The sequence below is a fragment of the Electrona antarctica genome, assembly GCF_951216825.1.
Source record: "Electrona antarctica genome assembly, chromosome: 10".
Taxonomy (NCBI): Eukaryota; Metazoa; Chordata; class Actinopteri; order Myctophiformes; family Myctophidae; genus Electrona; species Electrona antarctica.
In genome coordinates this window covers 12,137,105-12,164,609 of record NC_136791.1, presented here as the reverse complement: position 1 = coordinate 12,164,609, position 27,505 = coordinate 12,137,105, and the positions used below count along the sequence as shown (strand labels likewise).

Genomic DNA, 27,505 nt, shown 5'->3' with positions numbered 1-27,505 from the left:
TGTACTGTAGATGTTCTATTTATTTATTTGACAGGGACAAAGCTCATTAATCAATCAACATGTCAGTTTTCACCTCAATGTAAATGGGCCAGAGTTAGCCAAAGCTAAATTTAATCTGTAGTCCCTGGGCAGGCTCTTAAAAATGAATGATAAAAAGAAAGACAGAGTGTATAGTGTGCCAGCACACAACACCATGCGTTGATGCCATGTGTGCATATGTGCAAGCACCCAACACTATGTGTTTGAAAGTAGGCCTAGTTAATTCATAAGTCTGAGTCCCAAGAGTCTCTTCCAAGTGGAGTCAAAAGTACAATACTTCCATTTGAAATGTAGCAACAAAAAGAAAGAAAGAAAGAAAAAAGAAAGTACGGTACTCAAGTAAAATAATGTACTTAGTCACTGTCCACCACTGTCCCTCAGTCAGCAGTTCTGCTGTTCAGGTCTGGTCAACACAGAATAATGTCGCCGCAAAGGGCTCATCAACACCCACTGGTTGAATTCCGTCAATCCACTTCTATAGTGGCAGTAAAACTGTATCTCCTCTCTTCTTATTAGAGGTTAGAGAACTGGTTGGTTCTGGTGCCTCCCTCCTACAGTCATCTGGGCTTGCTGGGGGGCTGAAGGGCAGCCTTCCCTGCAGGCTGGAAAACCACAAACACATTTAACACAATTAAGCGTGCACGCGCAACCGCGCAACCACACACACACACACACACACACACACACACACACACACACACACACACACACACACACACACACACACACACACACACACACACACACACACACACACACACACACACACCATGGATGAGTCACCCTCCAAATGCAATCCCAATTACCCCCCCCCCCCCCCCCCCTCTCTCACTGTATCTCTAGCTTTCTCTCGCGATATAGACCAATATTACAATGCTATATTTGTAACATTTTGTATCTCTAGTTTGTTTAGCAGTGGGCCGAAAGAGTTTTGTGCAGGCCTGGTGCACATAATAACCCTTATCCTCCTAAACACAGGAGTCATTCCTTTTGCATTACTGTTGGGACTGTGTCCAAAACCACAGTGTTATTTTCCCCCCTCCTAAATATCTAAATTCCCTGAATTATGTTAAGAATGTTTAAATGCCAACTGTGAGTCTTATTGAGACCTCTGGTATGTTGCCTCCTCTGTATCAAGCAGTGAGTACGTTTAATATTGAGCACATTGAAATCTCATATGAGACATTGCATTACATACGGTAGGACTGGCTGCTGTCAGACACACCTCAAATTGCTCAAGTCTGAGCAATACACACCTGTTGAGTTTGTTTCCATGGAGATGATATCCCACAAGGCTTCACTGGCGGCACTGGTGGCTTTGGTTTGATCTGACAAAATATCAATAGTATTCATCAAATGTATATTGTAAAAATATTCAGCGAATAGGTGTTTGTACACAGTGTGTTTTGATTGATTGATTGAAAATTTTATTAACAGAATTACAGTACATTTCAAGCACAAACTCAATACAAAGGCTGTTAACTGTGAGTGGACGACCCAATTAAGCATTACACTTGTTTACAACAGGGTCCACCATGTTCAATTCATCAAAACATTTAGAGACGTACAAATAGACACTTCTATATAGACAAAGAACAGAAACAGGAATTCATCATAATGGAGGTAAAAAGGGAAAAGAAACATATACAGTGAGGGGAAAAGGGGGGGGGGGGGGGGGGTGGGGGGGATTCAGATTTTACGTGTGTGTGCAGAGGTTGTGTGTGTGTGTGTGTGTGTGTGTGTGTGTGTCAGGGCCGGATTTACCCGGGCTATACAACATTTCAGGGCCCCCCTGGGCTGCAAGAATTGGCGTATTTTGTTCTAATTTCGCTGTAATGTTGGGGTACCCAGCCCCCCCAAAAGAGAAAGGCAGGCAGGCAGACAGACAGACTAGTCGCTGAATGCAGGCTGCCATGCACAGCGACATTGGCAGGGGTTTCCACAGCTACCCCACAACACAGCGTCACGTAGGCCCCCGGGCTTCAGCCCACCCTAGCCCAATGATAAGTCCGCCTCTGGTGTGTGTGTGTGTGTGTGCGTGTGCGTGTGCGTGTGCGTGTTTGCGTGTGCGTGTGCGTGTGCGTGTGCGTGTGCGCGCGTGTGCGTGTGTGCGTGTGTTTGTGTGTGCGTGTGTTTGTGTGTGCGTGCGTACGTGCGTGCGTGCGTGCGTGCATGCGTTGAAGAGAAATCTTAATTTATTTTACCAGCTTTGTTCCAAGTGGTGGCAGAGGTCTGGATGGAGCTAGTGTCTTGGCCTATAAAACATTATAAATACATTTTAAAATATATGTATTAATCATTTTGAAAACTAGTTAATCTATATTTCATATTTGTAAATGTATCTAAGCTATAAAACAAAACATCTGTAAACACTGTATGAGGTTCTATTACAGATACAGTATGAGGTTCTATTTATCTCACCTCAAAAGATGCAACTTTACTTTGGACAACAGTTGGTTGCTTAGGTGACCTTCCAGTCTGCAGGAACACATGTGTACAAACCATTGGGTTTAGACATTAAAAGAGAGACACAGTAAGGTTAGAGCAGTGGTTCTTCTTTTGGCTTCAGAACCCCCCTTTCCCGACTTTGTTTTAATTTATTTGTTTTAATTGTGCTAAACGGCAAAAAAGCTTCTATGAATGAATGATAACGTACCTTTAAAAGAATATACATTACAAATGTTGCAATTATTAGTACCTCCTGAGAAGATTTATTTGAACTCTGTGACCTTAACATTTCAGTAAAGGCTCATTCATAGTCTGGATTTTCGGTGGTGAAGGTGACCACAGCTCCGATGGTGAGGTGACCACCGGAGCTGAAATAATGTTGAGCGTTGGTGAGTAAAAACAGGCTGGGGTGGTGGCGGTGGTTTGCTCTTCATCGCGGCTCGTGAGTCGTGACGTCATGTTGTAGTTCGGTGGTCACCTCACCACTGAAAATCCAGACTATGAATAACGCTTTAGGCCAGTTTTCTTTATTCCCACAATCTTTGTAACCATGTTTTTCACCCAGTGTCAATTGTCTTTTTAGAACATGCAAACTCCACACAATAAGGCCAGTATTGCATATTGCTTTCTATTCAATAACAGTTGTGCTATAGTCACATTTGTTATTTAATATGGTTTAACACTTCAGCAGGTTCATAAACAGTTTTACAATGTTTTATCTTTAAACAAAACAGTAAATAAATTATGCAATTTCCCACTCCCTTGTGTAGCACCTTCACATAGCCATATTCACATAGCCATATTCACATACGGGAACACGTAACACACATTTGAGAAACACTGGGATAGACAGGATACCGTGTGTGTGTGTGTGTGTGTGTGTGTGTGTGTGTGTGTGTGTGTGTGTGTGTGTGTGTGTGTGTGTGTGTGTGTGTGTGTGTGCGTGTGTGCGCTCAGTGTGCTCATGCACTGTATTACCGGTTCAGTCTTTGATGGCAGAGGTCCACCTGGTCCCTTAACGGGTGGCTGGTGAGAAACACCTGGTCCTTTAACAGGTGGAGGATGAGGTACACCTGGTCCTTTACCAGGTGGAGGATGAGGTACACCTGGACCCTTAACAGGTGGAGGATGAGGTACACCTGGACCCTTAACGGGTGGAGGATGAGGTACACCTGGACCCTTAACGGGTGGAGGATGAGGTACACCTGGACCCTTAACGGGTGGAGGATGAGGTACACCTGGACCCTTAATGGGTGGAGGATGAGGTACACCTGGACCCTTAGCGGGTGGAGGATGAGGTACACCTGGTCCTTTAACAGGTGGAGGATGAGGTACACCTGGACCCTTAACGGGTGGAGGATGAGGTACACCTGGTCCTTTACCAGGTCGCTGGTGAGGAATGGAGTCAGAGAAGAGTTAAACAGCACGGAAAGGCTTATGTCACAAGGGTTCGTATCTTCATCAGCAGTTGAGACGAATAACAGTTATAATTTCCATAATTTATTCTGACCTTAACAGCTTAAAGCCTTTAGTCTTAGTGAAATGGATTTACAACTGTACTGTACTTTTTCCATCTACACCAAACCAAACCTCTTCATCGAATATAGCAGATCTACAAGCTCAAAATGCGTCTCAACATAATAGGCAAGTGGTTAAGAACAAATTCAAAATTTCAGGCTGTAAATATTAATGCACGCACAGAATGCAACATGATGGAAGGATACAGAATGATGATAATCAGTAATATCAAAACAAACGGCAATCTCACTTGTGGAGCAGGTCTGCTGGGTACTGTAGTTGTAGATAGTGGAAGTGCAGAAAGCAGAGGTCTACAGACTTGAGTGGTTGAAGACTCCACAAATGTGGGTTGACTGATATGTGAGCTCCCAAGGCGAGGGCTGCCCCGAGCACTGCCCGAACAAAATAGTGGGTTTGACTGTCCTGTGCTTGAGTGGAGATTCCTGTTGAGAAACAAACACAGAGGCTCTGATCAAAGACGGACTGCGGGGAAAGAAAGGCTTTTCGTTTTGGCATGGCCTATAGTTGTGAGAGAATGTGATCACCATGACTGAAGGAAATGAACGCTGTCTGGTTTTACCTCTTTGGACACTGTCTCCTTTTCCTGCAGCACATTACACCTCCAATGACCACAACTAGCAGCAGAAGGAAAGCTACTGCAGAAGCAGATGCTATGCCAGTAACAAGAGCAAAATCTGGTCCTGTGTGTGGCACACACACACACACACACACACACACACACACACACACACACACACACACACACACACACACACACACACACACACACACACACACTGATTGAATATCGGTCATTACTCGGGGGTGGACATTTCACTGTGTACGTCAACCAGACGTCAAGCAGAACTGTAATATATAACAGACTAAGAGGGAAATTCCATTAAGTCAGTGTTCAATTGTGCTCATCAGAACAGAGTACAGTTGTTCCAGAGACCATGAGGACATCTCCCTCCAGCTTTAACCCTCTAGATTAACTCCTCAGAGCACAGGAGAACAGATACAGAGTTTGTAAATGCACACACACGCACACACGCACGCAGCAGTACCTGTGGGCATCTCTGAGAGCTCCACGTTACAGAAGGGTGGAGCCCAGCCAGGCTTACAGTGGCACTGCCTCTCATGGTTACAGACCTGTTAGAGACCACAGACCGGTTAACTGTATAGTCAATTATTTGTTATTGTACTATGAAAATAAATAGTTGAATTGACGAATTCATGATATTTGGGTTAGACATGTCTCACTCACCCCGTTGTTGCATTTAGCAGCGCAGTCCTCTGTTCCGTACGTCTTGATGTTGTTCGTGTGTTCACATCGTTGATTGTAACAAACCTGGGAGACCCATTACAGCACATTTTGATTTAGTTTTAGTCATAGTCTTTTGAATAAAATTCCATTTAGTGTTAGTCTTAGTCACCTGAAATGTTTTAGTCTTAGTCTAGTTTTAGTCGACTAAATATCACAAGAGTTTAATCGACTAAATCTACAGTTGATTTAGTTGACTAAAATGTATGTTGGCAGGCCTTGATGGTTGCATGCTGAAAATAGCAGATCTACAAGCTCACAACGCATCGCGCTGCAATGAGTTGTGAGCTTATATATCGGTTATTTTTAGAGCGCAACCAAACATACAATGACTTGTCTTTTAGTTCTGCTGGATCTCTTCTCCACTAGTCCCTCTCCAACATTTTAGTCTAGTTTTTATTTGTTGACAAAATTGTCAGTATATTTAGTTTTAGTCATCAAAGCTTAGTTTTTATTTAGTTTTTGTCAGTGGAAAATAGTCGACGGAAATGTTTCGTCATAGGTTTCCACGTAGTTCCAGAAAAGATGAACCTCTCACCACTTGTTTGAAAGGTAATGATAGATGGTTAACAATATTAATATAATATTTAATATTATATTATTAACCATCTATCATTGCCTTTTTACCATCACCATTTTAATATTAAATGTAAAAAAGATCATTCATTATTTTATGAAGTTACTTCATACTTAATCTGTGTTAGAGAACACAGATGATCATGATGCAATCTCAAATCCTGAGTTGATTTCTAGTACTTTTGTGGGAGTGATACTTAGAATCATGACTCATAGGATGTGACATCACAAATTCAGTTAAGTGTAAGAGGAAGAGTTGTTATTTCTGATATAAACTATAGGAAATGGTGATGTCAGCCTATCAATGGACCCTAGCAAGTCAAATTCACATGATTGATTGTCAGTATATTTAGTGTTAGTTTTAGTCATCAAAGCTTAGTTTTTATTTTGTTTTCGTCAGTGAAAAATAGTCGCTGAATATTTTTTGTCATAAGATTTAGTCGACAAAATCAACACTGCCATAGCAGCCATACAGTATGGCAGAATTCATGCACGAATATGAACTAATATACTAGATAATCGGTAGCAACATGGGTGGTTTTCATACCATATTATGGCCACACTTGGTGCCAGTCGGGACCATTCCCAGATCTGATGGGTAGTCGTCTTTAGGGTCCATGGTAGCCTCGTTGCATGTCACACCATTTGATAGCGTGACAAAGGACTTCCTGGATGTGACAGGGAACTCCCAACCGCCCGAGCAAAACAGTTTCCCACACTTCAGATCCCTGCCACCACAGAACCCCACAGGATAGTGTCCTCAATAAGCAATACACACCATACACTAGAATACCTTGTTATGCTATTGACTGGCTTTGAGATGAACTGGAAGTTGGGAATGATTATATATACATACCGGTCTGAACACCGCTGTCCAAACAGTGTCTTTTTGCATTTCTTTTCCTTGTTGAAGCAGGCATCTGCAGCGACCTCAGCATCTGAACCAGAGTTTCAGTTTCAGTTTATTTTATTTATAGTACAAAATCACCCCAGGGGGTCTCTGTGCACTTTACAGCATTAATACATCAAAAAACAAATCAAACACAAATAGCATAGCAATAAAAACATAGTAAAACATGGTAAAATGTGCATAGCTGTATGAATCATACTGATTAGAGTCAGTTAGAGGTTTTTATATATATAATCAAACTGATGAGTCAGAAACAACCAGATGTGTGGATCATGTCCTACGGACCTACACCATTGCTGTGTGATATTGCTGTTTTACCTGGTCCCCAGAGTCTTTCGCAGTGTTGTTTATGTGAAGGACACTGTCCATTATAGCAGTATCCACGTCCATAGTTGCAGGGCAGGCCATTCTGCGCATAGACATCAGCGTGGCAGAAGGCAGAGAAACCTGTGCAGTATTCTGTCAGGTCGCAGTCCCCTGACCTTGGCCTACAAATGGTGCCTGTTGGCTTTAACTATAAAAAGTAAAGAAAGGAAGTTTTATACAAAACCATCCAAGTAGTGTACTATAATCAACAGAGTTTAGACGTAGATCCAGAAAATAAGAAAAGATGAATCTCTCACCACTTGAAAGGGCAATGATAGATGGTTAACACAAATATTTAATATTAAATGTAAAAAATAATTCATTATTTTATGAAGTCACTTCAAGTCAATCATTTCCTGAGTTGATTTCTAGTATTTTTTGTGGAAGTGATACTTCACGAGAATCATGACTAATAATATGAGTCATGATTCTCGTGAAGTATCACTTCCACAAAAATACTAGAAATCAACTCAGGAAATGATTACAAAATCATATTATGATGTTGTAACGGTTTGACGTGTGCGTGCGTGCAATAGCCGATCGCTACATTGTGACATCACACATTCAGTTAAGTGTTATTTCCCAAGAGGCAGAGTTGTTATTTCTGATCAAACTAGAGGAAACAGTAATGTCAAAAGGCCTATCAATGGACCCAAGCTCAAATTCAAAAGCACCTACAGTAGCTCACATCCACCCACAGATTGAAAATACTGAAAGTCTGCTGCTGTGAATTGTTACATCATACTCTGAAGACTTTTGAGTTGAGCATGCCAGTTCCCTTGTTTGTTGCTAAAACCAGACTTATCAGGAGGGGGAAATAAAATGACATTTGAATGAGAACAGGGAAATTTTAGATTCAATGCAAACACTAATCCCAAGTGTGGGATCCCAAATTTCCCCCCACTAAGAACCTTTACTGATTGGCCATATTCCTGTCATACAGTGACCTGACACATATTGACTAGGTTGGGCTGTATACAGTATGTGTGTGTATGTGTGTGCACCCATGTACTGTACTGTACATGTTTGCTTGTACATGTGTGAGTGTTACCTGGCATTTGTGACAACATTCTCCCTCTGCACACTGGGTCCCTTCTTTGAGTTTGCAAGTAGTGGCATTACAACATGGATTCTTGCATTCCTGAGAAAGAGAGAAGGAGGTTCATTTGTACTGTGTATAAGTGTACAGTATATGATTGTGCATGCCTGTCTCTGTGTGCTTTATTCTACTGATCTTAATATTAAACCTGTAAAGTGCCACAGTCACATTCCTCTCCGGGCTCCAGGTATGCATTTCCACACACTGCTCCTCCATAGATACGGCTTGTAGAGGGAGTATCCAACAAACAGGAAGGGTTCACCTCATCCAGAAATCGTCCAAGCTGCTGCTGACTGCAGCTACTGAACATATGGGGATACGGCATTCTAGACATAGACAGAGGGATGTTAGCGTCACTGTGGATTTTAACGCATTACAGTGATATGTAGTATCTTAATCTTAGCCCTTAGACCAATTCCCAATCCCCTATGTATTCAAGTCCCTTTGTCACTACTAGTCATACTCTAGTTGGTCCTAGGCTAGGGAGAGCACAGACAACCGTTTTTTCTTTTTGCCTGACATTGAGGCGTTGCACCAGGAGGACATAACATAGCGGAGGAACACACTATTCTACCGTGTTCCACATCCCACTGAACAAGTGCCCCCCTGACCAACCTGAGTTACTGTACTAGTGCAGAGATCAGAGATTACCCGTGTTTCCTCCTGTGAACACGGACAATCATGTTCATATGGACACTCGGGCAAGCCTTAGTCCAGAGGCGGGAAATTCAAACCACTAGCCTCCGCTATCTTGGACAGGAACACTCCTGCGCCAACTGGGGGTTCAAGTTTAAAGTCGAGCTTACCCAACACTCTCGGCCATGATGCAGCCTTTGGCTGACGTTGAGGAGCCACAGGTACAGTGTTCAGTGTCATGGGACAAGCCTAGGTTGTGACCCATCTCGTGAGCGATGGTCGCTGCAACTCCTATAGGGTCTGAGCTACGGTCCTGGGTACATAGAGAAGTAGAATGGAATATGTTTTCCTCCTTAACGTCCAGTGAATTAGGCATTGTTACACAGGAAACATAAAGCATGCTCACCTCATTGACAGCTCCAGAGTTGGCAGTGCACATGGCGTTAGTGTTGGCCAAGCCGACTGTTGAACCCTCAAAATCCACGCCTCTGAACCAAGGGGAATGAATTCAAGTTCAACACATGTTGTAACAGCTACACAAATACATCTTGAACCAGTGACCACAGTAAAATCCTCACTGTTATTTGTAACACCAAGAGTGTAGTGTACAAATGTGACCAAGTGAACCCACAAAGGTCCATTTGGTTACATTTGTACACTCTCAGAGTTAAATTAACACTCAGTGTAGCTGTCTCTTACTTACGTGACAAACTGTGCATTGTCATGCTTGGTCCGTGGAAGCAAGCTCTTCTGTCGCCACTCAAGGAAGCGCACGAGGGAAACCTCAGGATCGGTGCTGACCTCTATCTGATCTCGATAGGACCACATCTCCAAGCCAACCAACATCACACGAACACCCACAGGCCGATAGAACTGAAACCGTAGGCAACAGAAGCTGTTAATGCACGCTAACCTCACAGTTACTTATAATACAGTCTAGTCAGAATTCATTTCATTTTTATGGTCATCACAATGTTGGTGATCTAATCTACTGGGCACCACTGAAAATGCTGCAGATTTGAAATGTACTGTTAGTGAGTAATACATAAAATGTGACCATTAGTCTTGCTCATGTTCCTCATTCAAGACAGAACTGCAGGTTAATCAGCAGATTTGTTTTCCCTTTCTCAGCGAAACCTTCACAACTCACAGAAGCAGGGTTAATTTGAATGAGCTAATCAGAATAGCAAGATACCTTGTCCACATGGTTGGCTACTTCAAGCATTCTGGCCTCTACTGACTGCCTGCTGTCAAACTTCTTATACTGGAAGTAAAGAATAGATTTTGATCAGTAAAAGCATGTACAATTGAGAAATGTAAAAACACAAATATTAGTGAGAATGAGGGTGATTAGTGACATAGTATTGACATTATAATCGTCATACTGGGATTCATATTAGATAACAGTGATTCATTAGTTGTTCATTATAGCATACCTCTGTGTTGTCAACCACCAGGACCATCTCCACTATCCGTGGTTTTCCAGTTTGGGTTTTGGTCTGGGCTCCGCTTTTCTGAATATTGAAGATGTTAGATATTATTATGTGTGTGTGTGTGTGTGTGTGTGTGTGTGTTTGTGTTTGTGTGTGTGTGTGTGTGTGTGTGTGTGTGTGTGTGTGTGTGTGTGTGTGTGTGTGTGTGTGTGTGTGTGTGTGTTTACCAGGCCACTGAGTTGGAACAGTCCAGAGGCGCTGGACACATGATCAAAGAATGTGGTTGTGTTTCCAGTAGAACAGGAGCTTCTCTTCCTCCGTAGGTGCTTGTAGTTGTAAACAGCATGAAAACCAGTCTGATGTCCTGGTTCAGTACTGGTAAGAGGTTCAACGAGGTACACCTGGTCCTGAAGCTGTACAAACCCCCTATGGGAGGACAAGAGAATTCGTTCTTTTTCATTTTTCATAAAACATCTCCCCTTGACAAAACTTGAAAACATGATCATGCAGCTCTTAATGGAATAAAAACAATTAAAAAAAAATCACAATACAATAATATGATTATTACGATCATTCATGTCACAGTTTCTTTCTTTTGCTTGCTGTGCACAGTTGCTGAGTGGACCAGAAGATCCAGTGATAAATGTATTTTTCAGTCAGAGAAGCCATAGTATTATCTGCCTGGCCTTAGTAACAGGATTAAACAGGATTTAATTTGGGTTACAGCCAGGTAATGGACTGCCAGGGCTAGCTCCTCTAGCTAGTTTGATTCATTGATTGATTTGATTGAATACTTTACAGTTTGCAAGAAAAGCACAGAGGTAACAGTTCCATACAAAAGGATAAACTCAAGAAAGCAGTAAAGCACTATGGCTTGTTTCCATTGAGGTCCTGGGTATTCAATTCATAGAAAAAGTACACATTTGGACTGGAAACACTGGTGGATTTAACACTTCTAGTGAGTTCCTCCAACAATATTTAGTGGTATCAGACACAATTCCCATTACATGTTGTGCATTTAATCCACAATCCACTGTGCACACAGTTTAGTAACATAATACTCCAATAGTAATTAGCAATCGATGTACATGCTGTTCCCCTTACTTTACTCCTGAGCACAGTCCTATACTGGCTGAAGACTCTTCCACTTCCAGAATGTGTCCATGGTAGAAGCAGTGACCCTGAAACAACATGAATCATTAACCATTTAACCGTATATACTTCGTTGACCGGAGACCCCATCCTATCCATGCGTGGACCCTCATTTTCTCCATCTATATGACTCCTCTTGGCTCTCTACAAGCTCACAATGGTGTCAAGACCTGACACGTTGTGATTTTTTCAGAACGTTCGTCTGGAACAAGGAACAAGGGAACAAGTTGCAGTCACAAGCTGATGTCATGTCGTTTACATATATTAGGAACAGTAAAGGCCCTAGTATGCTTCCTTGTTGTGTTTGACAGTTGTGAAAAGCGTATCACATAGGATGTAACTTGTTGCAAAATAACAAGTAATGTTATTTTGCAACTAATTTTGTAATAATAAGAGGGCACCACCTGTCCATTGAATTCAATGGAGGAGGGGTGGGGAGTTGCTCGTTCTTGATAAAATATTAGATATTATTATATTGATATTATGATATGATATTATTATAAGATATTATTTGTATTTTGAAAATACTTCAGCTATCTCAATGGAATTATACCCTGCATTTACACAACCCAAGTTGCTCCTCTTTGAACAGCTCAGATGATGTGATATCAACCCATTCAAACTGGGAAAGCATCCTGTGTCATTTTAGATTAAAAATAGCAGATATGCAAGCGGATCTGCTATTTTTTTTAAATCATGACAAATTATGCAAATCTTTGAAAATATGTATTCTTAAAGCGAACCTATTTAACTCAGATCTTTGCTTCTGGGGGTCCTTGGAAAAAAAATATTTTGACATGGGGGTCTGCGGCCAAATACATAATTTGGGAGACCACGCCAGTGGCACGAGGCCCTGGCTAAAACAAGCGTCACTAACCCCTGTAACCCAAAGGGTAGATGGCACAGGATATCCTCTGAACAGAGTATTTTCTTTATGCTGCCAAGCCCATGAGCTGCCCTTTAGGTTTCAGGGTCTGAATTCTATGGGGCACTAAAGACTTTCTAATCAGCAGGTTGAACCTTGAAACAGCCTGAAGAGTGACCTTTTTCTGTTCTTTTAAATACATTTCTTGCCCATTTCTTTGTTTTTGATGGAGGCGGTGAACACATGATTGTTATTTATCATAATATTATATCTTAGGTTAGATTAGAAAGATGTAGTGTATTACAAACAAAGTACAGTATAGTTTTGATGCAGTATTTATGCCATTCTCAGTACAGTGGTAGTATAGAGGGTATGCGCGTGACATCATCATACCCGGAAGTTATGTGGGAACGCCTACTGAGTGGCAAAAAACTACTTTTCTGGCCTTGATAGCCCATACATCCAAACAGAAAAGTCCTATCTGATTGTATTAAACAACGTTAAACGACATTAAACTCACTGTGCCACTCGATTTGCCACTCGATTTCCCATTCACTTTATGCATGCGCATACCCTCTATATTAACCGTTAAAAATTTGTTAAAACGACTCAATGTAAAGATTAAAGAAGTAGAACACTACCTTATTATAGGACGTTTTTGTGACTTTGGTGCCATCCTCTGAATAATGTGTCACAGAATAACTTCCCCCAACAAGATTTCTGAAAGAATAAAATGTGATCAAGACAGAATAGACTGGAGCCCATGTTAAGGTGGTCTTTTTTACAGTCAGTTCTTGTTTCCTGTGATGTTAAAAGTCATCTCACCTATTCTTTTCCAGGTGAAGAGTGTAGTTTTGTCCTGCTATTGTTAGAGAGTACCGGATTATGTTGGGGTATGTCTACACACACACACACACACACACACGCACGCACACGCACGCACGCACACACACACGCACGCACGCGCATACACACACACACACACACACACACACACACACACACACACACACACACACACACACACACACACACACACACACACACACACACACACACACACACACGTCACACACACACACACACACAAATAAATAAATAACATTTTCAATTAAATCAATCAGTAATGAAAACAACAAATAATGAGAAACATATAATGAAAAGAAAAACAAGAGAAATAAAAACATTTATTTTACCTGGTTTGAAGAAAAACTATCTTCAGTTATATTCCCAAGTTTCTGAGGTGTTACAATTTCATATTCCAGCACATGAGGTAGTTTCTTCAGACTGCTCACAGTTACTCCTGGAAGTTAAGATATTTCATGTAAAAGAAAGAAAGAAAGAAAGAAACAAAGAAAGAAAGATAAACAAATAAACAAATAAATAAAGAAATAAAGGACTAAAAAGAAAAAAAGAAACTAGCCTACTCACCCAAAGAGGCAATATAGAGACAAATAAAATATCCAGAATAAAACATGCTGCTGTGAATGTGATCTGTAACGGTTCGCGACCTCATTGTGAATGAATGCCTTGCTTGCTGTCTCAGGGAAATACCAAGGGCCCAGAGCACTCCGCCTCCCTCCTCTCAATGAGCAATATCCTGGAAATTAACATATTGGACTGAGTCATCTGTGTGAGAAGAAGTTAGAATTTGAAGGGAAACGATTTTCTAAGTAATGCTGACTGTAAGCCAAATGTTAATTCTAATATTTATTTGATTACGTCAAGTCTATTAGTTATTTATTGTAGGCCTATTAACGTATTTTCTGTTTTATAGCCTTGCAGTGGCTATACAATATACAGTGTGTATAAAATAGTTTATACACTTTCAATAATTATAATGAATTTATCTTTGACTCTTTCAAACTTGTCTGCGTTAATGAATCATCACTCGTTTGTTTACATGGCATTTAAAGTTTGAAACACAAAAAGTGTTTCTCCACCATCTTTAGTGCAATGGCTCAATTGGCCTTTGTCGTCATCTGCTGGTCAAATGACTGAAGCGCAGAGCTCAAATAAGCTCAGAATAAGTCCATACCTGATGTGCACAGTCAGATAAGAATCATAAGATCAGTCAAACTAATTTATATGCAGACTTTTGGGTATTATATGTTTTAATCCTGTTAGCGTGTGGTGTTGTGTGTGACAACCCGGTTGTTGACGATCCCACATGGAATGGTTGTCAGTACGCACAACCATGAGAAGTAAAGAATGGGCCAGCCGCCACGACACTCTACTTTGTGACAAAGTCATCAGGATTGACCACATTCTTTTTGGATGCAGGAGGGCTCGTTTTGCCAGTGTTCACAGATTCTGCTTTGTCACCAGCAGCTGTTTTGTTTAGCCAAAGCAATTTAACTATTTAACAATAATGATAATGAATTTATAATGCACTTTAGATTTGTAACAAATCTCAAAGTGCTACAATCAGGGTAAAATATTATGAAATAATTTAAAAATCACACCCGTGTGAAGTGAGGGGCGATCTTATCATCGTACATCATCTCATTCCGGCCAATCAGAAATTGCGTCCTCACCTTCGTTTTCAATGTTTGTGTTACATGTTTGTGTTTACACGAACACTCAAAATTGTCCATTCATTGTCAATGGGATTTAATGTTTTTATTTAAAGTTTGTGCACATACAACAAAAGCAGGACATAGGAGAGGCTATCGCCCCTCAAAAATATTCAAATCACGTCAATATATCCGTACACGGACAAATGTGTCCGTGGAAAAGACTGGACCGGTATCTGTTTTTACACACCATTATAGGCTAATGTTCTTATTTTGATCATAATACCCAATCACTAAATGTCAGTCTCCAGGTTTTCTTATCATCATGCCTATAGAGCGTCGCAGTCCCGCCTCCTACCCTGGACCAGGAAATGAAACCCAATGCATTATTCTCATAGACATTTCTTAAAGTATTTATTTAAAGACGGTTACGCCGCGGACAAAGCCAACTCGAGTCGTGACAACTCATGACAACACAAACAATATTTTGGACCAAACAAATAATTAGAAAGAAGAAAAAAACGGCAGGTTACAACACTTTTTTTGTTGTTTTTCTTCTTTGTAATTATTTGTTTGGTCCAAAATATTGTTTGTGTTGTCATGAGTTGTCACGACTCGAGTTGGCTTTGTCCGCGGCGTAACCATCTTTAAATAAATACTTTAAGAAATGTCTATGAGAATAATGTATTGGGTTTCATTTCCTGGTCCAGGGTAGGAGGCGGGACTGCGACGCTCTATAACACTGATTTACTAAGACACTATCATTAGGCTTCCACTAGTACTAGTGGTTCTCAAACTTTTTATTTCCAAGGACCCTAGGTCCATTTGGTTCCATTTGTACACTCTCAGAATTATAGACCTGGCTGTTATGGTTAGAAAGGTCTGTGTTTTTGGTAATACTCATTTTGTATGTGGCTTTTTTTAATTTTGTCAAAAATGTCCACCACAAGCCAACATGGCGATCACCCCTGGGCCCTGGGTGAGGCATAAAGCCTATGAGAAAAACAGATTGCGGTGCTCTCAGGTGGTCAGGGAGGGAATTCCAGAGTTGAGAAGCATTCGAGCAGAAGGCCTGGTCCCCCATGGTACAGAGCTCGGTCTGCAGAGAAGGTTCATTTGAGTTACACAGCTGCATGTACTGTTCGTGAGCCATGGACAGGGAAGGAGGGATCAACCAGACAGATGAGGTGCTGAACAGTCTGGTGTTTCTATTCTAATGGTTCTCAAACCTTTTAATCTCAAGGACCTCAAGCAGTTTGAAACTCATTTAGCATGGGGACCCCCTTGAAACTCCCTCAAGGACCCTTGGGGGGTCCCCAGACCCCCACTTTGAGAACCACTGTTCTACTCTAATTTCTGCTGCAGTTTTCTCTGGAAACAGACAGGCAGTATGGAGAGAGCAGCGAGTGCGGCCAAAACGAGCACAGAGTGCCAGGACACTACCTCCCCGGTTGTGGTCATATTGTATAGTGTTGTACCTGCGTTGATGGCCACAAAGGATAGTGGGGCAACTCCAACGAAGGTTCCGAGGAAGAAGACCCCCAGAGGCACGTCAATCACAGGTGCAGTGACATTGATGAAAGCGTTGGGGAGAAGAGGCGTTATCCTCAAGAAGATGATGTAATTGATTAGATGGTCTCTGTGCTTCTCAACCTGCCGAGACCATTTCTGGGCTCTCGCTGGGAAATATTTGTAGACCACAGGTCTCCCCACCAGGTATGAAAGCATATAGCAGAGGGAGGAACCCAGTCCACAGCACAGGCAGACTAAGAAAAGAGCCAGAGGGAATGGGTATAGATAACCTGACAGGATGCTGAGGCAGATTGATCCAGGGATTGCAAATGTCTGAAGGAAGATATATGTTGTGAAGTAGGCCATCAACACTCGGGTGTAATGCGTGTTGTTGTATTTGGACAGGACAGTCCCCAGTGCTTTGACATCATCTATGTCTCTGGGGATCTTGATCTTGTGCATTTCATCCTCACTTAGTGCTGGGAACAAGTTCCTGTAGACCACATACATAATCAAGGCAGAGCAGGTAAAGACAGCTAGTAGAATGAGGAGAGACATCCACACTGAGCCCCCTCCATATTGCGTCCCTTTCAGTTCTTGCGGCTCGTCAGGACTTGTCTTCTTTGGCTGCTCGTGTGAAGACAGCAGACACTCTGCCCCTCGTCTTCCTTCTCTTGGTTTCTTGGACATTTTCTCCAGCTATAAATTGTTAAATGCTGTAGGCTACTGTTGTTAGATCATATTATGCTGTTATTTAGATTTCTGGTATGTATCTCTCACACTATAGCCATTTCTGGGACAAAGGGGGAGGACTGGCACTTGACAGTACCATTACCAAATAGATACAGCAAAGCATGCTCTGAGTAGGCCTATTACTTATATCAGGCTACAAAGCATGTGGTCTTACATCACACATAACAGAAACCGTTGCTATAGAGACGCCTCTTGACTCTCGACTGCCGTCACATAGTTCGATAGGCCACACATTTCTGTGTAACCAGCCGGACTCGCGTTGCTAAGATACAGTAAACAACCTCTACCGACAGTTTAGTGTTCGCGGTGAGCAGGACGGTGGGAATTTAACAACAACAACGTTACGTTTATTGGGACAGTCTGAGTCAGGTAGGGGTAACATTATCAGAATTGTGTTCGTCTGTTAGCTTCATGCTATCTGAACTTTTGGAACTGTTGCCTATAATGTCTGTCTCTGTCCGTATGATTCAGTAATAATGTTGCATTCTGATTTTGCTTTGTTGTTTGCTGTTTTTAACACGGTCTATAAAAGCAATAATATGTAACATTGTTTAGAAAAGCGCAATCAATTCATTAGAGTCGCTATCATAATCAAAATCCCTTCAAATCGGGAATTGAATGACCTTTGTCTCTGGTGTATGGACACAGGAAGAGAGGACATGCACCTGAGAAGTCTGGGGACGTGACGTACGGGTCGGACCTCAAAGTGAAATTGGCAAACAAAAAAAGTGGGAAGGTATGCTTTGAAAATGGTCTCAAACTCAAACACTGTAAAGTAGCATGCCTGATTATCAGAGGCTATGGCCTATGATTATTAATATCATCACTGAATGATTATTGAAGAACTTTTTATTATTCTGGATAAATCACAGAAAATCAACAGTAACACAGATAATTACAAAAACCAACAGATCATCATTGGCTAATTTCCCACTAATTGCAGATCACAAAATGGAGATAGTCTACGTGTACACCAAGAATCGCAGCGAGTTTGGCCGACAATGCAACTTCTCTGATCGGCCTTCTGAGTTACATGTGGACATTCTCCCCGATCCATCTTTGGCTGCCAACTTCATAGAGAGAGACCCCTGTGATGTTGCCATACAGTGTTCACAAGAGATGTCTGGGCATGAGGTAAGCAGACGGGACGTCCTGCATGTAGTTTATTTTGCATGGTGATAAATAGACTACGTGTTCTGGTAAATCTGGTAAACTTACAGCAGTGGTTCTCAAACCTTTTCATATCAAGGACACCCAAATTAATACGTATTTGGCTGATGAACCCCCATCTGAAAATATTTTGTGCCATGGACCCTCATACAAGATTTGTGTTGTTAAAATGTTTCAAAAATGTTCAAAACCTTGTAGATGTAGGTTTTCTAATACATGGCAGTAAAATGGTTTATTGGTTTCTGGTGACCCCGTTACAACCCCCTGGAACCCCACTTTAAGAACCATTGACCTACAGTACTGTTTCACTAACTGCTAACTTAAGGCAGGTCCTATTAAAACCTATAAAAACCTAGTCTAACCTTCAGTTTCTTCACACGGTTCTCATCCATTGCACAATACTCGTACTGCCAATGCCCTTGAGCAAGGTACTGACATTAAACCTGGAATGGGTCTCCGAAATTCCCCAAGGGCATAATAAAGGACACCATTACTTTTTCCAAAGAGAGCCCATCACCCACCCAATTACAAAATACGTGTATGTAGGACACTCTTTCAAATGGGTACAATGATGAGATATTAGGCAGCACTGCCCCTAATAGTTGGGATGGGTAAATGCAGAGGACAAATTCCACAGGGGCAAATACAGTACAGTGGCCCTAACAACAACAGCATCACCAACCCAGCGTTGAACTGACCTGTACATACAGTATGGGCCCAGGCCTTATGTATAGGTCAGTTCAACGCTGGGTAGACCATCTGGAAGCACACAGCACCATCTGTAACCTGCCGGTGAACACCGCCTTGTCTTGTTTTCTGTTCAGGTGAACACGAAGCACATTGAAACAGTGAGCCGTGGCATGAACCACATGGAGGGGGGCTGGCCCAAAGATGTCAACCCTCAAGATGCTGAGCAGACCATCCGCTTCAGGAAGAAAGTCGAAAAGAATGAGCAATATGTCAACGCCATACTACAGCTGGGAGGAGTGAGTGTCCCGGTTCATCATTCTCCAGTTTGTGACCCAGAGTGTAGTTATACCTGGGGGACAACATGCAAATACGACTGATAGAAAACCAGCTGTAAGCTACAAGGAGATCCTCAGTAGCAGCTTTGTGAACTTGGTAATTTGGCTCTGTAGGAGGCTATAAGAGAGATGTCTGTTTATCCGGAGAGAGCGGCAAGTTTCTTGTGCACGATGCTAGCAGCAATGTGATACGTTGTGAGCCTGTAGTTCTGCTTGTAGATTGTACAGTTGTATAGGCTACACGAATAATGTGCGGTTGTCAAAAATGCCTAGGCACGGTCATTCAAGAAGCACTGCTCTAAGGTGCTTGTGTCCTTCCCTCACACAGGTCATGGAACACTGCATCAAACAGAACAACGCAATAGACAGTTATCAGCAATACTTTGAGGATGAGGACGAGGTAGAGGAGGCCCAAGAGCAGCCCTCAGCCAAGACTGTCAGTGTTTTCAGGTACTTTGACAAAAACAAATAATAGCAGCAATACCAATACAGCTACGTATACAGTATGCCACGAGAGTCAATGTTTTATATGTATTACATATTAATGTGAACATAGACCAGTGGTTTTCAAACATTTCTAGTGGGGTGAGTCTGTGGATATGGAGCTAGCCCTTCTCACCAACATCTTCAGTTCAATCTATAGGTGTAGCTCCTATAATGCATGACATTTGGCCAACATCGGTTCAGTTATTGATGTTGTTCAAATAACTTCTAAAAAATCTAAAAAACAAAGCTGAAAAATACTGAGATACTAAGATGTGAATAGACAATCACATGTATGGTTGCCAGTATGGTTCTTTCACCATTTTCCTTTCCAGAGACCCTAATGAGGTCAAGCGAACAGTCACCTGCCTGTCCTGGCAACCTGATGGCAGCCGGAAGCTGGCTGTGGCCTACTCCTGCCTGGAGTTCCAGAAAGCCACCAAAGACATGAGTTTTGACTCCTACATATGGGACATTGGTATGTATGTAGCAATGATTATTTGGAAACAAGCATTGAACAAATGTCCAACCTCTGTATATCTACAGCCTTGTTCAGACCTCATTAGTGAAGAGGGAACCATTATGTGAACTGCTGGCCTAGAGGTCGCGGACACATTTTTACGTGACACAAGTAGGCTAAATATTCGCAATTTATATAACCCCATTTATTTATTTTTTTAACTTTTTCTCAAAATTTCAGATTTTCTGAAACTTCTAAGAAATAGTGAAATAATAAGTGTTGTGAGCTCGGATATTTTAGGGTTTAATTGGTTAATTCACAATGTATTTTGTAAAGTTTGTGTCCCGACTGGGAGACACCAAATCTATCTCTATCTTTTTTGGTCTTGAGCTGACAAGTATGGCAAACTGATTATAACCTATATAATATGTGTTCCCAGAGAACCCCAATAAGCCAGAGATGACTGTGAAACCGGTGTCTCCTCTTGTGTGCCTGGAGTACAATCCCAAAGACTCACACATCCTGGTTGGGGGCAGCTACAATGGACAGATTGGTGGGTTATAACAACATCTGACTTCCATTCTCTCTCTCTGTCATGTTATCTCTTTCTTGATGTCTTGCCCTGTCAAGACAATAGTCTTATAAATATCATATGGTTCGCATCATGTAAGGCAGCATGACTACGTCATTCAACCAGTTTTATCTGTCTCTGGAATTCAAATATAATGTTTTGAACTTGTGCACAGGGGGTCCCCAACCAAATGAGTTAGTATAGCATCAATACCAGTTAAACCGCTTGAACAGTGTTTTATATTTTGGCTATTCAAATAATAATAATAATAATAATATATTTATTTTTTAAGGCAATTAACAATTCTTGAAAGTTTGTAACAAATTTGGAATAATTTCCTATAAGTGCCTGTGTGTGTTTGTTTAACCGTATGACATTTCTTTCTCAGCCTACTGGGACACTCGCAAAGGAGGCCAGCCAGTGGAAATGTCCACAATTGAGCACAGCCACCGGGACCCTATCTATAAAGTCATCTGGTTGCAATCAAAGACTGGAAGTGATACTTTCTCTGCGTCCAGCGACGGCCAGGTCAGCCTAGCCTCTGTTGGCCTTTCACTGCACCTGCCACCTCCAGTGGTGTAAAGCAGTGGTTTTCAACCCTTTTCATATCAAGGGCCATTATTTATTCGTGATTTGAGGCACCATTTGATGAGATTTAGCCTCTCAGGCCCAAAACGAAAGAATATGTTGTTATCGTATAAGATTTTCATGCTGTATTGATGTGGTACCCTAGGAGAGATAACAGACAAACGTTGATCGAAATAACAATTATTTTAAATTCGCTAATTATGTAGACTAGAAGTAATGCAGATGCTTTTAAGAATAATGTAACTCTTGAGAGCGTAACATGAAACCAATTGGACCCGCAAGGGTCCATTTGTCGAAGGCGTTTGTTTGTGACACCGTTGAGGAAGGTGACCACTGCACTGTCCCTCTGTCTGCCTGTGTCTGTTAGGTGCTGTGGTGGGACATCCGCAAGATGAGCGAGCCTACGGAGAGGCTGGTGCTGGACCTCAACAAGAAAAGCAATCCGGACAACGCCTTAGGTGCTATGTCCCTAGAGTTTGAGCCCACCATGGTGAGTCATGGTTACCTCAGGTCAGTTATTCTCTCAAGAACAGATTCCAAAGCCGTGCTACTGAATCTGTCGTCATGGGCATTCAGAACGTGTGTACATGGGGGGGAGGGGGTTTAGTGGAATGAAAACATAAGTGCCTCACCGGAAGAGGAGGGCTGAGGGTGAACCAAACGGGCCAACATCTGTTATCCACATTCTATTGGGCAGCTCCCCCAGAGTCAAATTCAAGGAAAAAAATCACACCCGTGTGAACTGAGTGGTGCAAGGTCTTATATAGCCTGATCAGCTGTGGTCTGACGTAATGTCTGAGGTAATGAAATCACACCCGGGTGAACTGGGTGACCGTAGCAACCATGCTCATTTTTTGAGCACAGACAGACAGACAGACACGTATACTAACAAAGCCAGTCGTAGGAGTGGTTTACACCACTCAAAAAACAGAAGAGGGCGCTGTTTTTCCCTATTTTTCGCCAATGGGCTCCCAGATTGCAGGTCAGTAAATGAGCGGCATACAAAGAGGGCTATTTTATTTTAAATCTAACCTCATCTGTGTCTTCAGCCTACGAAGTTCATGGTGGGAACAGAACAAGGGCTTGTGGTGTCTTGTAACCGCAAGGCCAAGACGGCGGCAGAGAAGATTGTATGCACGTACGGAAGTCACCACGGCCCCATCTATGCTCTGCAAAGAAACCCCTTCTTCCCCAAAAACTTCCTCACAGTGGGGGACTGGACAGCTCGCATCTGGTCTGAAGACATCAAGGAGTCCTCTATCATGTCCACAGGGTAAGTCACATATTCAAAATTGCAACACACACACACACACACACACACACACACACACACACACACACACACACGATGACGTCACCACTCATTAGCGCATGTCATTTTTACTATGCATGGAAACTACACGGATATCTATCCAGTTGTTCAAACTTATCAACTGCACCACGTCACCACCAAGCAATTAAAGGCTCTGCTGAGAGAGAGAGAGCGAGAGAGAGAGAGAGAGAGGTGTGAATGCAATCGCATCAAATAGCGTGGTTGGTACTGCAGTGATTTTCTCCTGTGTTCAATGCGTTTCTGCGTTTGTGTGTGAACACAGATATCTTTGTCGTATGGGCAGGGATTCTTTTTTAAACGGAGGAAAATATCCGTTTAGAAAAATATCCATATAGCCTAGGCCTGTCCTGAGACAAGTCAAGCTAATATGAAATTCTCATCCCTGGAAGCTACCAGACGTCATACTTGATGGACGCCTGCTGGAGTCCAGTTCGTCCCTCAGTGTTCTTCACCGTCAAGACAGATGGAACGTTAGACGTGTGGGACATTCTCTTCAAGCAGAATGATGCTACACTGCGACTCAAAGTACGTTCTCTACTAGGGTTGCAACAGTTCATGAAAGTAATTGATTTAACCGATAAAATAATCGATTCATACAGTAATCAACCCCTATTTTGGACACTAGAGGTTCACATCTATCGTGTGAGGGCTATGTACTGTATCGCACCACCGATCTGACCAATATGCCCATTATGGAGATCTCTGTATCTGTCTGTCCATGTCCCATAGATCAGATCCCTGATGTCATCAATATATGCCCATATAATTTTTTTTACCTAATATTTACTTACATTTTAATGAGAAAATAATGTGACACGCCATTAATAATCTGATTCATCCTTTTTAACAACGTAAGCCTGCTTTACACTTAATTAAGAATCAAATGTATTCTAAACAAAAAATATATCTCTGCACTGCAGCAGATATCATTCACTAATCTTGGCAAGCACTGTGTGTGCAGACGGAGTGCAAAACATACTCTCTCCCCATGCCTTCGGCCTGCAATGTGTGCAAGGTCAAAGGTGTGAGGGCCATGTACAGTAGCCTCTTTTAATGACATGTTTTTGTTGTTGTACTCAGGTATGTGATGAGGCTCTGTTCTGTCAACGGGTGCAGGACAATGGGCGCTTCCTGGCCTGTGGTTCCCAGCTGGGTACTGCCACCCTGCTGGAGATCTCCCCGGGCCTCTGCACCTTGCAGAAGAACGAGAAAACCCTGGTCACCGAAGTAAGAACGCAGCTCCAGCTGTTTCACTTTCATAAATGCTAATCAGCAACTCTGAGAGCAAGGGCCAATGTTAAAATGTACAAATCTTTATTTTATTTTGATGTTGTATTTGTACTTTTGTAGGGGAAGCAGTTGTAGGAAACTTTGAAAAGACATTATAGGGTGATCAAGTCCTTAGCTTCAGATCTGTCAGTTATTCCAAGCTACAGGGGCAGCGCACACAAAGGCTTTATTTGCCAAGTTGTTTGCCAAGTTCAAACATACAAACCTTTGTTTATACATGACATGACAACATGAATATAGACATGGTGAGGTACACATAAGAGAGAGTGTGACAATTTGACTTTCTTGGTCAGATGTTTGAGCGTGAGACCAAGCGAGAGAAGATCTTGGAGGCACGGCATCGAGAGATGCGTATGAAGGAGCGCAGCCGCTCCGAGCAGAGCCAGGAGGTGTCTACCAACCCGGAGGGGGATGGAGAGGAGACCCCAGAGGACATGATTGCACGCATTGAGGCCGAATTCTTCGAGATAGTGGAATCAGAGAAGAAGAAACAAGAAGAGGAGAAACACCAGTGAGAGCCGGGAGACATATAGTTGTCCAAGACTCCAAGTAATGAATTACCTTTTTAAGTACAGTATATTAATGTTCATAATATGTATTTATGTACATGTATGTTTAGTGGACCACCAACTAACTGACTTTCAAACTTGTTATTATTACATTATATTAAATAATTCATTGACATTATTTGTTTGAATTCTAAACATTTTAGTGGTGTTGTAGGTAGGCCTATTGCTTATGATGATGAGATTCTTACTTGGGACTTGTGTGTCGGTCCTACAGTGCCAGAGATTAGCCATTCACAGAATGACTGACGACTCTTTGTCCTATTCCTAACCTTAACCTTAAACCACACTAAATGCTAACTTTAAATATAGGTTATTAACATAATCTTAATGAAGATAAATGAATGGAACAACACAAAACCAATGCCTAACCATAAGCATATCACTGCCTATAAACTAATTAAATGAATCAGATATTGTCAAAAGATATCTGAGATGGCGGTGACATGGGAACACATGTTGTGACATCACCAGTTACGTTACTGTGGCGTAACTGGTGATGTCACGACACGTCAGTATTTATTTAGGTCAGTATTTAAGCCAACAGACTAGGTAGCCAAACTAAGCTGATCAACAGATCAAAGATTCTAACATTCATTTGGATCTATCACAGCCCATCAGGGTTGATCAAAATAGGAGATCTGATTAACCTATGCTAGATTTATCTTTTTCTTTGTCCGAGGGAACACAAGTGTTTCTACTTCAATGGCAAGGAAGACGTCCACTTACGACTCGCTGTTCAAGCTGCTTCTGATTGGCGAGTCGGCCGTGGGAAAGACATCCCTAATGTGCCGCTACAGCGACGATGCCTTCAACGCTGCATACATCTCCACCATTGGAATAGACTTCAAGATGAAAACCATTGAGGTGCAAGGAAAGAGGATCAAACTACAGATATGGGACACAGCGGGCCAGGAGAGGTTCCACACCATCACCACCTCCTACTACAGAGGAGCCATGGGCATCATGCTGGTCTATGACGTAGCTAATCGCAAGAGCTTTGAAAATATCAGCAAATGGCTGCGCTGCATCCGTAAGCATGCAAGTGACGATGTTAGGATTATGCTGCTAGGGAACAAGTGTGACATGGAGGACAAGAGAGTCGTACCAACAGCCGATGGGGAGCAGACTGCAAGGGAGCACGGCATTGCTTTTACGGAGACGAGTGCTAAGGACAACATCAACATTGAGAAGGCTTTCCTGGCATTAGTAGAAGACATCCACAGAGACATTAGTGTAGAGCCCAAAAGCAAAAATGTAAACGTCAAGCTCAGCAGCGTGAGCGTAGTCACACGATGGAAGAACAAGTATTCCCTGAAGAAGAGCAAGTGTTGCGCTTGAACAAAACCCTAGCGACTTATTGTCTCCGCCAGGCCAATCAATGGTTGGGGCTGGAGGTTATGTTTTTGATCCTGGCTGAGTGTCTGGGTTGCAAACTACTTAGTCCCACGAGCCAGACTGTTGCCTCCCACATTTTTCCAATGCTTCCGTCATACAGTCTGGAGTACGGAAGCTCTGAAAACCATCAAGCCGATGTGATGCTTCTGTCATACAGTCTGGAGTACGGAAGCTCTGAAAACCATCAAGCCGATGTGATGCTTCCGTCATACAGTCTGGAGTACGGAAGCTCTGTCATACAGTCTGGAGTACGGAAGCTCTGAAAACCATCAAGCCGATGTGATGCTTCTGTCATACAGTCTGGAGTACGGAAGCTCTGAAAACGATACAGTCTGGAGTACGAAAGCTCTGAAAACGATACAGTCTGGAGTACGGAAGCTCTGAAAACCATCAAGCCGATGTGATGCCTCCGCCCCACTTCTGTTTCTTTACAGTCGTGCAAATTTATCCTAATATAAAATCTTGCTAGTTAGCAGAAATGGAAATAAAATAATAAAATAAAATGTGACAATATTTGAGGGGCGTTACTATGCACAGCTTTATGTGTTTGTACCACGGAATGTGATGATTTAATTGGCTGAGCACAGAATGTGATGATGTATGATGATAAGAGTGCCCCTCACTTCACACAAGTGTGATTATTTTTGAGGGGCGCTAGCCCCTCCTATTCCCAGCTTCGGGTTTGTGTAAACACAAACATTGGCTTGTGATTGGCTGATCACCCCATAGTGATGATTTGATTGGCTGAGCAAAGTACAAGATAAGGAAAAGTGAAGACGGAAAAGTGAGGACGCAAATTGTGATTGGCCGGAACTACATGATGTATGATGATAAGAGCGCCCCTCACTTCACACGGGTGTGATTTTTGAGTGGCGCTAGCCCCTCCTATATCCTTTTAGTGTATGTTCACAAACTTTGTCCTACACAAACATTAAATTCCCATTGACAATGAATGGACAATTTTACGTTACAGTGTCTGAGCAAATAGCATCTATTTTACGTCACGATGATAAGAGCGCCCCTCACTTCACGTAGGTGTGATTTTTATATACAGCCTTTGACCCCACACGTCTCAATATTTGCCATTGACAATGAAAGGGGAAATTAGGTCAAATGTCCTCCAAATATGACGTAAATTAATAGTTGTCAAATGAATGGACAATTTTGAGAATTGCGTAACACAAACATTGATGACAAAAATGAGGACGCAAATTCTGATTGGCCGGAATGAGATGATGTATGATGATGTACGATGATAAGAGCGCCCCTCACTTCACACGGGTGTGATTTTTAATTTATGAACAGACTGCTCAACTTTGTGAAGGAGGTGTAGTTCCAGACTTTATAGCATTTGGAGATTGTGGAATGGTCTATTTTAAACTATTAAGCAACTCCCACTCTAGACGCGAGAGATACTCCAAGTACTTGGTACGAGACGGAATATTTGGCCTTGCAACTCGACTAGCATTATTTC

General features: G+C 42.1%; 4 protein-coding genes across 5 annotated transcripts; 2 read left to right on the top strand and 2 right to left on the bottom strand.

Annotated features, from left to right (window-relative positions):
• Positions 1–163: 163 nt before the first annotated feature.
• On the bottom strand, positions 164–12,135 carry adam8a (ADAM metallopeptidase domain 8a; the record flags this gene model as incomplete). Its single annotated transcript, XM_079512949.1, has 22 exons — positions 164–641; positions 1,296–1,367; positions 2,244–2,294; positions 2,461–2,517; positions 3,466–3,876; positions 4,256–4,448; positions 4,586–4,706; positions 5,073–5,157; positions 5,273–5,356; positions 6,453–6,633; positions 6,762–6,843; positions 7,134–7,329; positions 8,233–8,322; positions 8,429–8,606; positions 9,087–9,229; positions 9,323–9,404; positions 9,620–9,789; positions 10,112–10,180; positions 10,353–10,430; positions 10,577–10,775; positions 11,454–11,530; positions 12,055–12,135. 22 exons carry the CDS (start codon positions 12,133–12,135, stop codon positions 597–599), a joined length of 2,745 nt encoding a protein of 914 aa, XP_079369075.1. The 3' UTR covers positions 164–596.
• dnai2b (dynein, axonemal, intermediate chain 2b) lies at positions 4,658–24,670 on the top strand. 2 transcript variants are annotated; one of them, XM_079511773.1, is made up of 13 exons: positions 4,658–4,712; positions 17,796–17,883; positions 18,091–18,281; positions 19,142–19,303; positions 19,671–19,792; positions 20,161–20,303; positions 20,725–20,838; positions 21,245–21,384; positions 21,812–21,934; positions 22,494–22,717; positions 23,167–23,302; positions 23,858–24,004; positions 24,361–24,670. In XM_079511773.1, the coding sequence occupies exons 3-13, from the start codon at positions 18,099–18,101 to the stop codon at positions 24,580–24,582; spliced, it is 1,716 nt and encodes a 571-aa protein (XP_079367899.1). In that variant the 5' UTR covers positions 4,658–4,712; positions 17,796–17,883; positions 18,091–18,098; the 3' UTR covers positions 24,583–24,670. The 2 variants fall into 2 exon arrangements, with proteins under 2 accessions (XP_079367899.1, XP_079367900.1); XM_079511774.1 differs by lacking the exon at positions 4,658–4,712 and adding an exon at positions 17,401–17,516.
• LOC306930663 (transmembrane protein 41B-like) lies at positions 16,227–16,952 on the bottom strand (the record flags this gene model as incomplete). Its single annotated transcript, XM_079511746.1, has 1 exon — positions 16,227–16,952. One exon carries the CDS (start codon positions 16,950–16,952, stop codon positions 16,227–16,229), a length of 726 nt encoding a protein of 241 aa, XP_079367872.1.
• Positions 24,671–25,338: 668 nt separating the features above from the next.
• Positions 25,339–25,974, top strand: LOC306931543 (ras-related protein Rab-10-like; the record flags this gene model as incomplete). Its single annotated transcript, XM_079512948.1, has 1 exon — positions 25,339–25,974. The coding sequence occupies one exon, from the start codon at positions 25,339–25,341 to the stop codon at positions 25,972–25,974; it is 636 nt and encodes a 211-aa protein (XP_079369074.1).
• Positions 25,975–27,505: the final 1,531 nt, after the last annotated feature.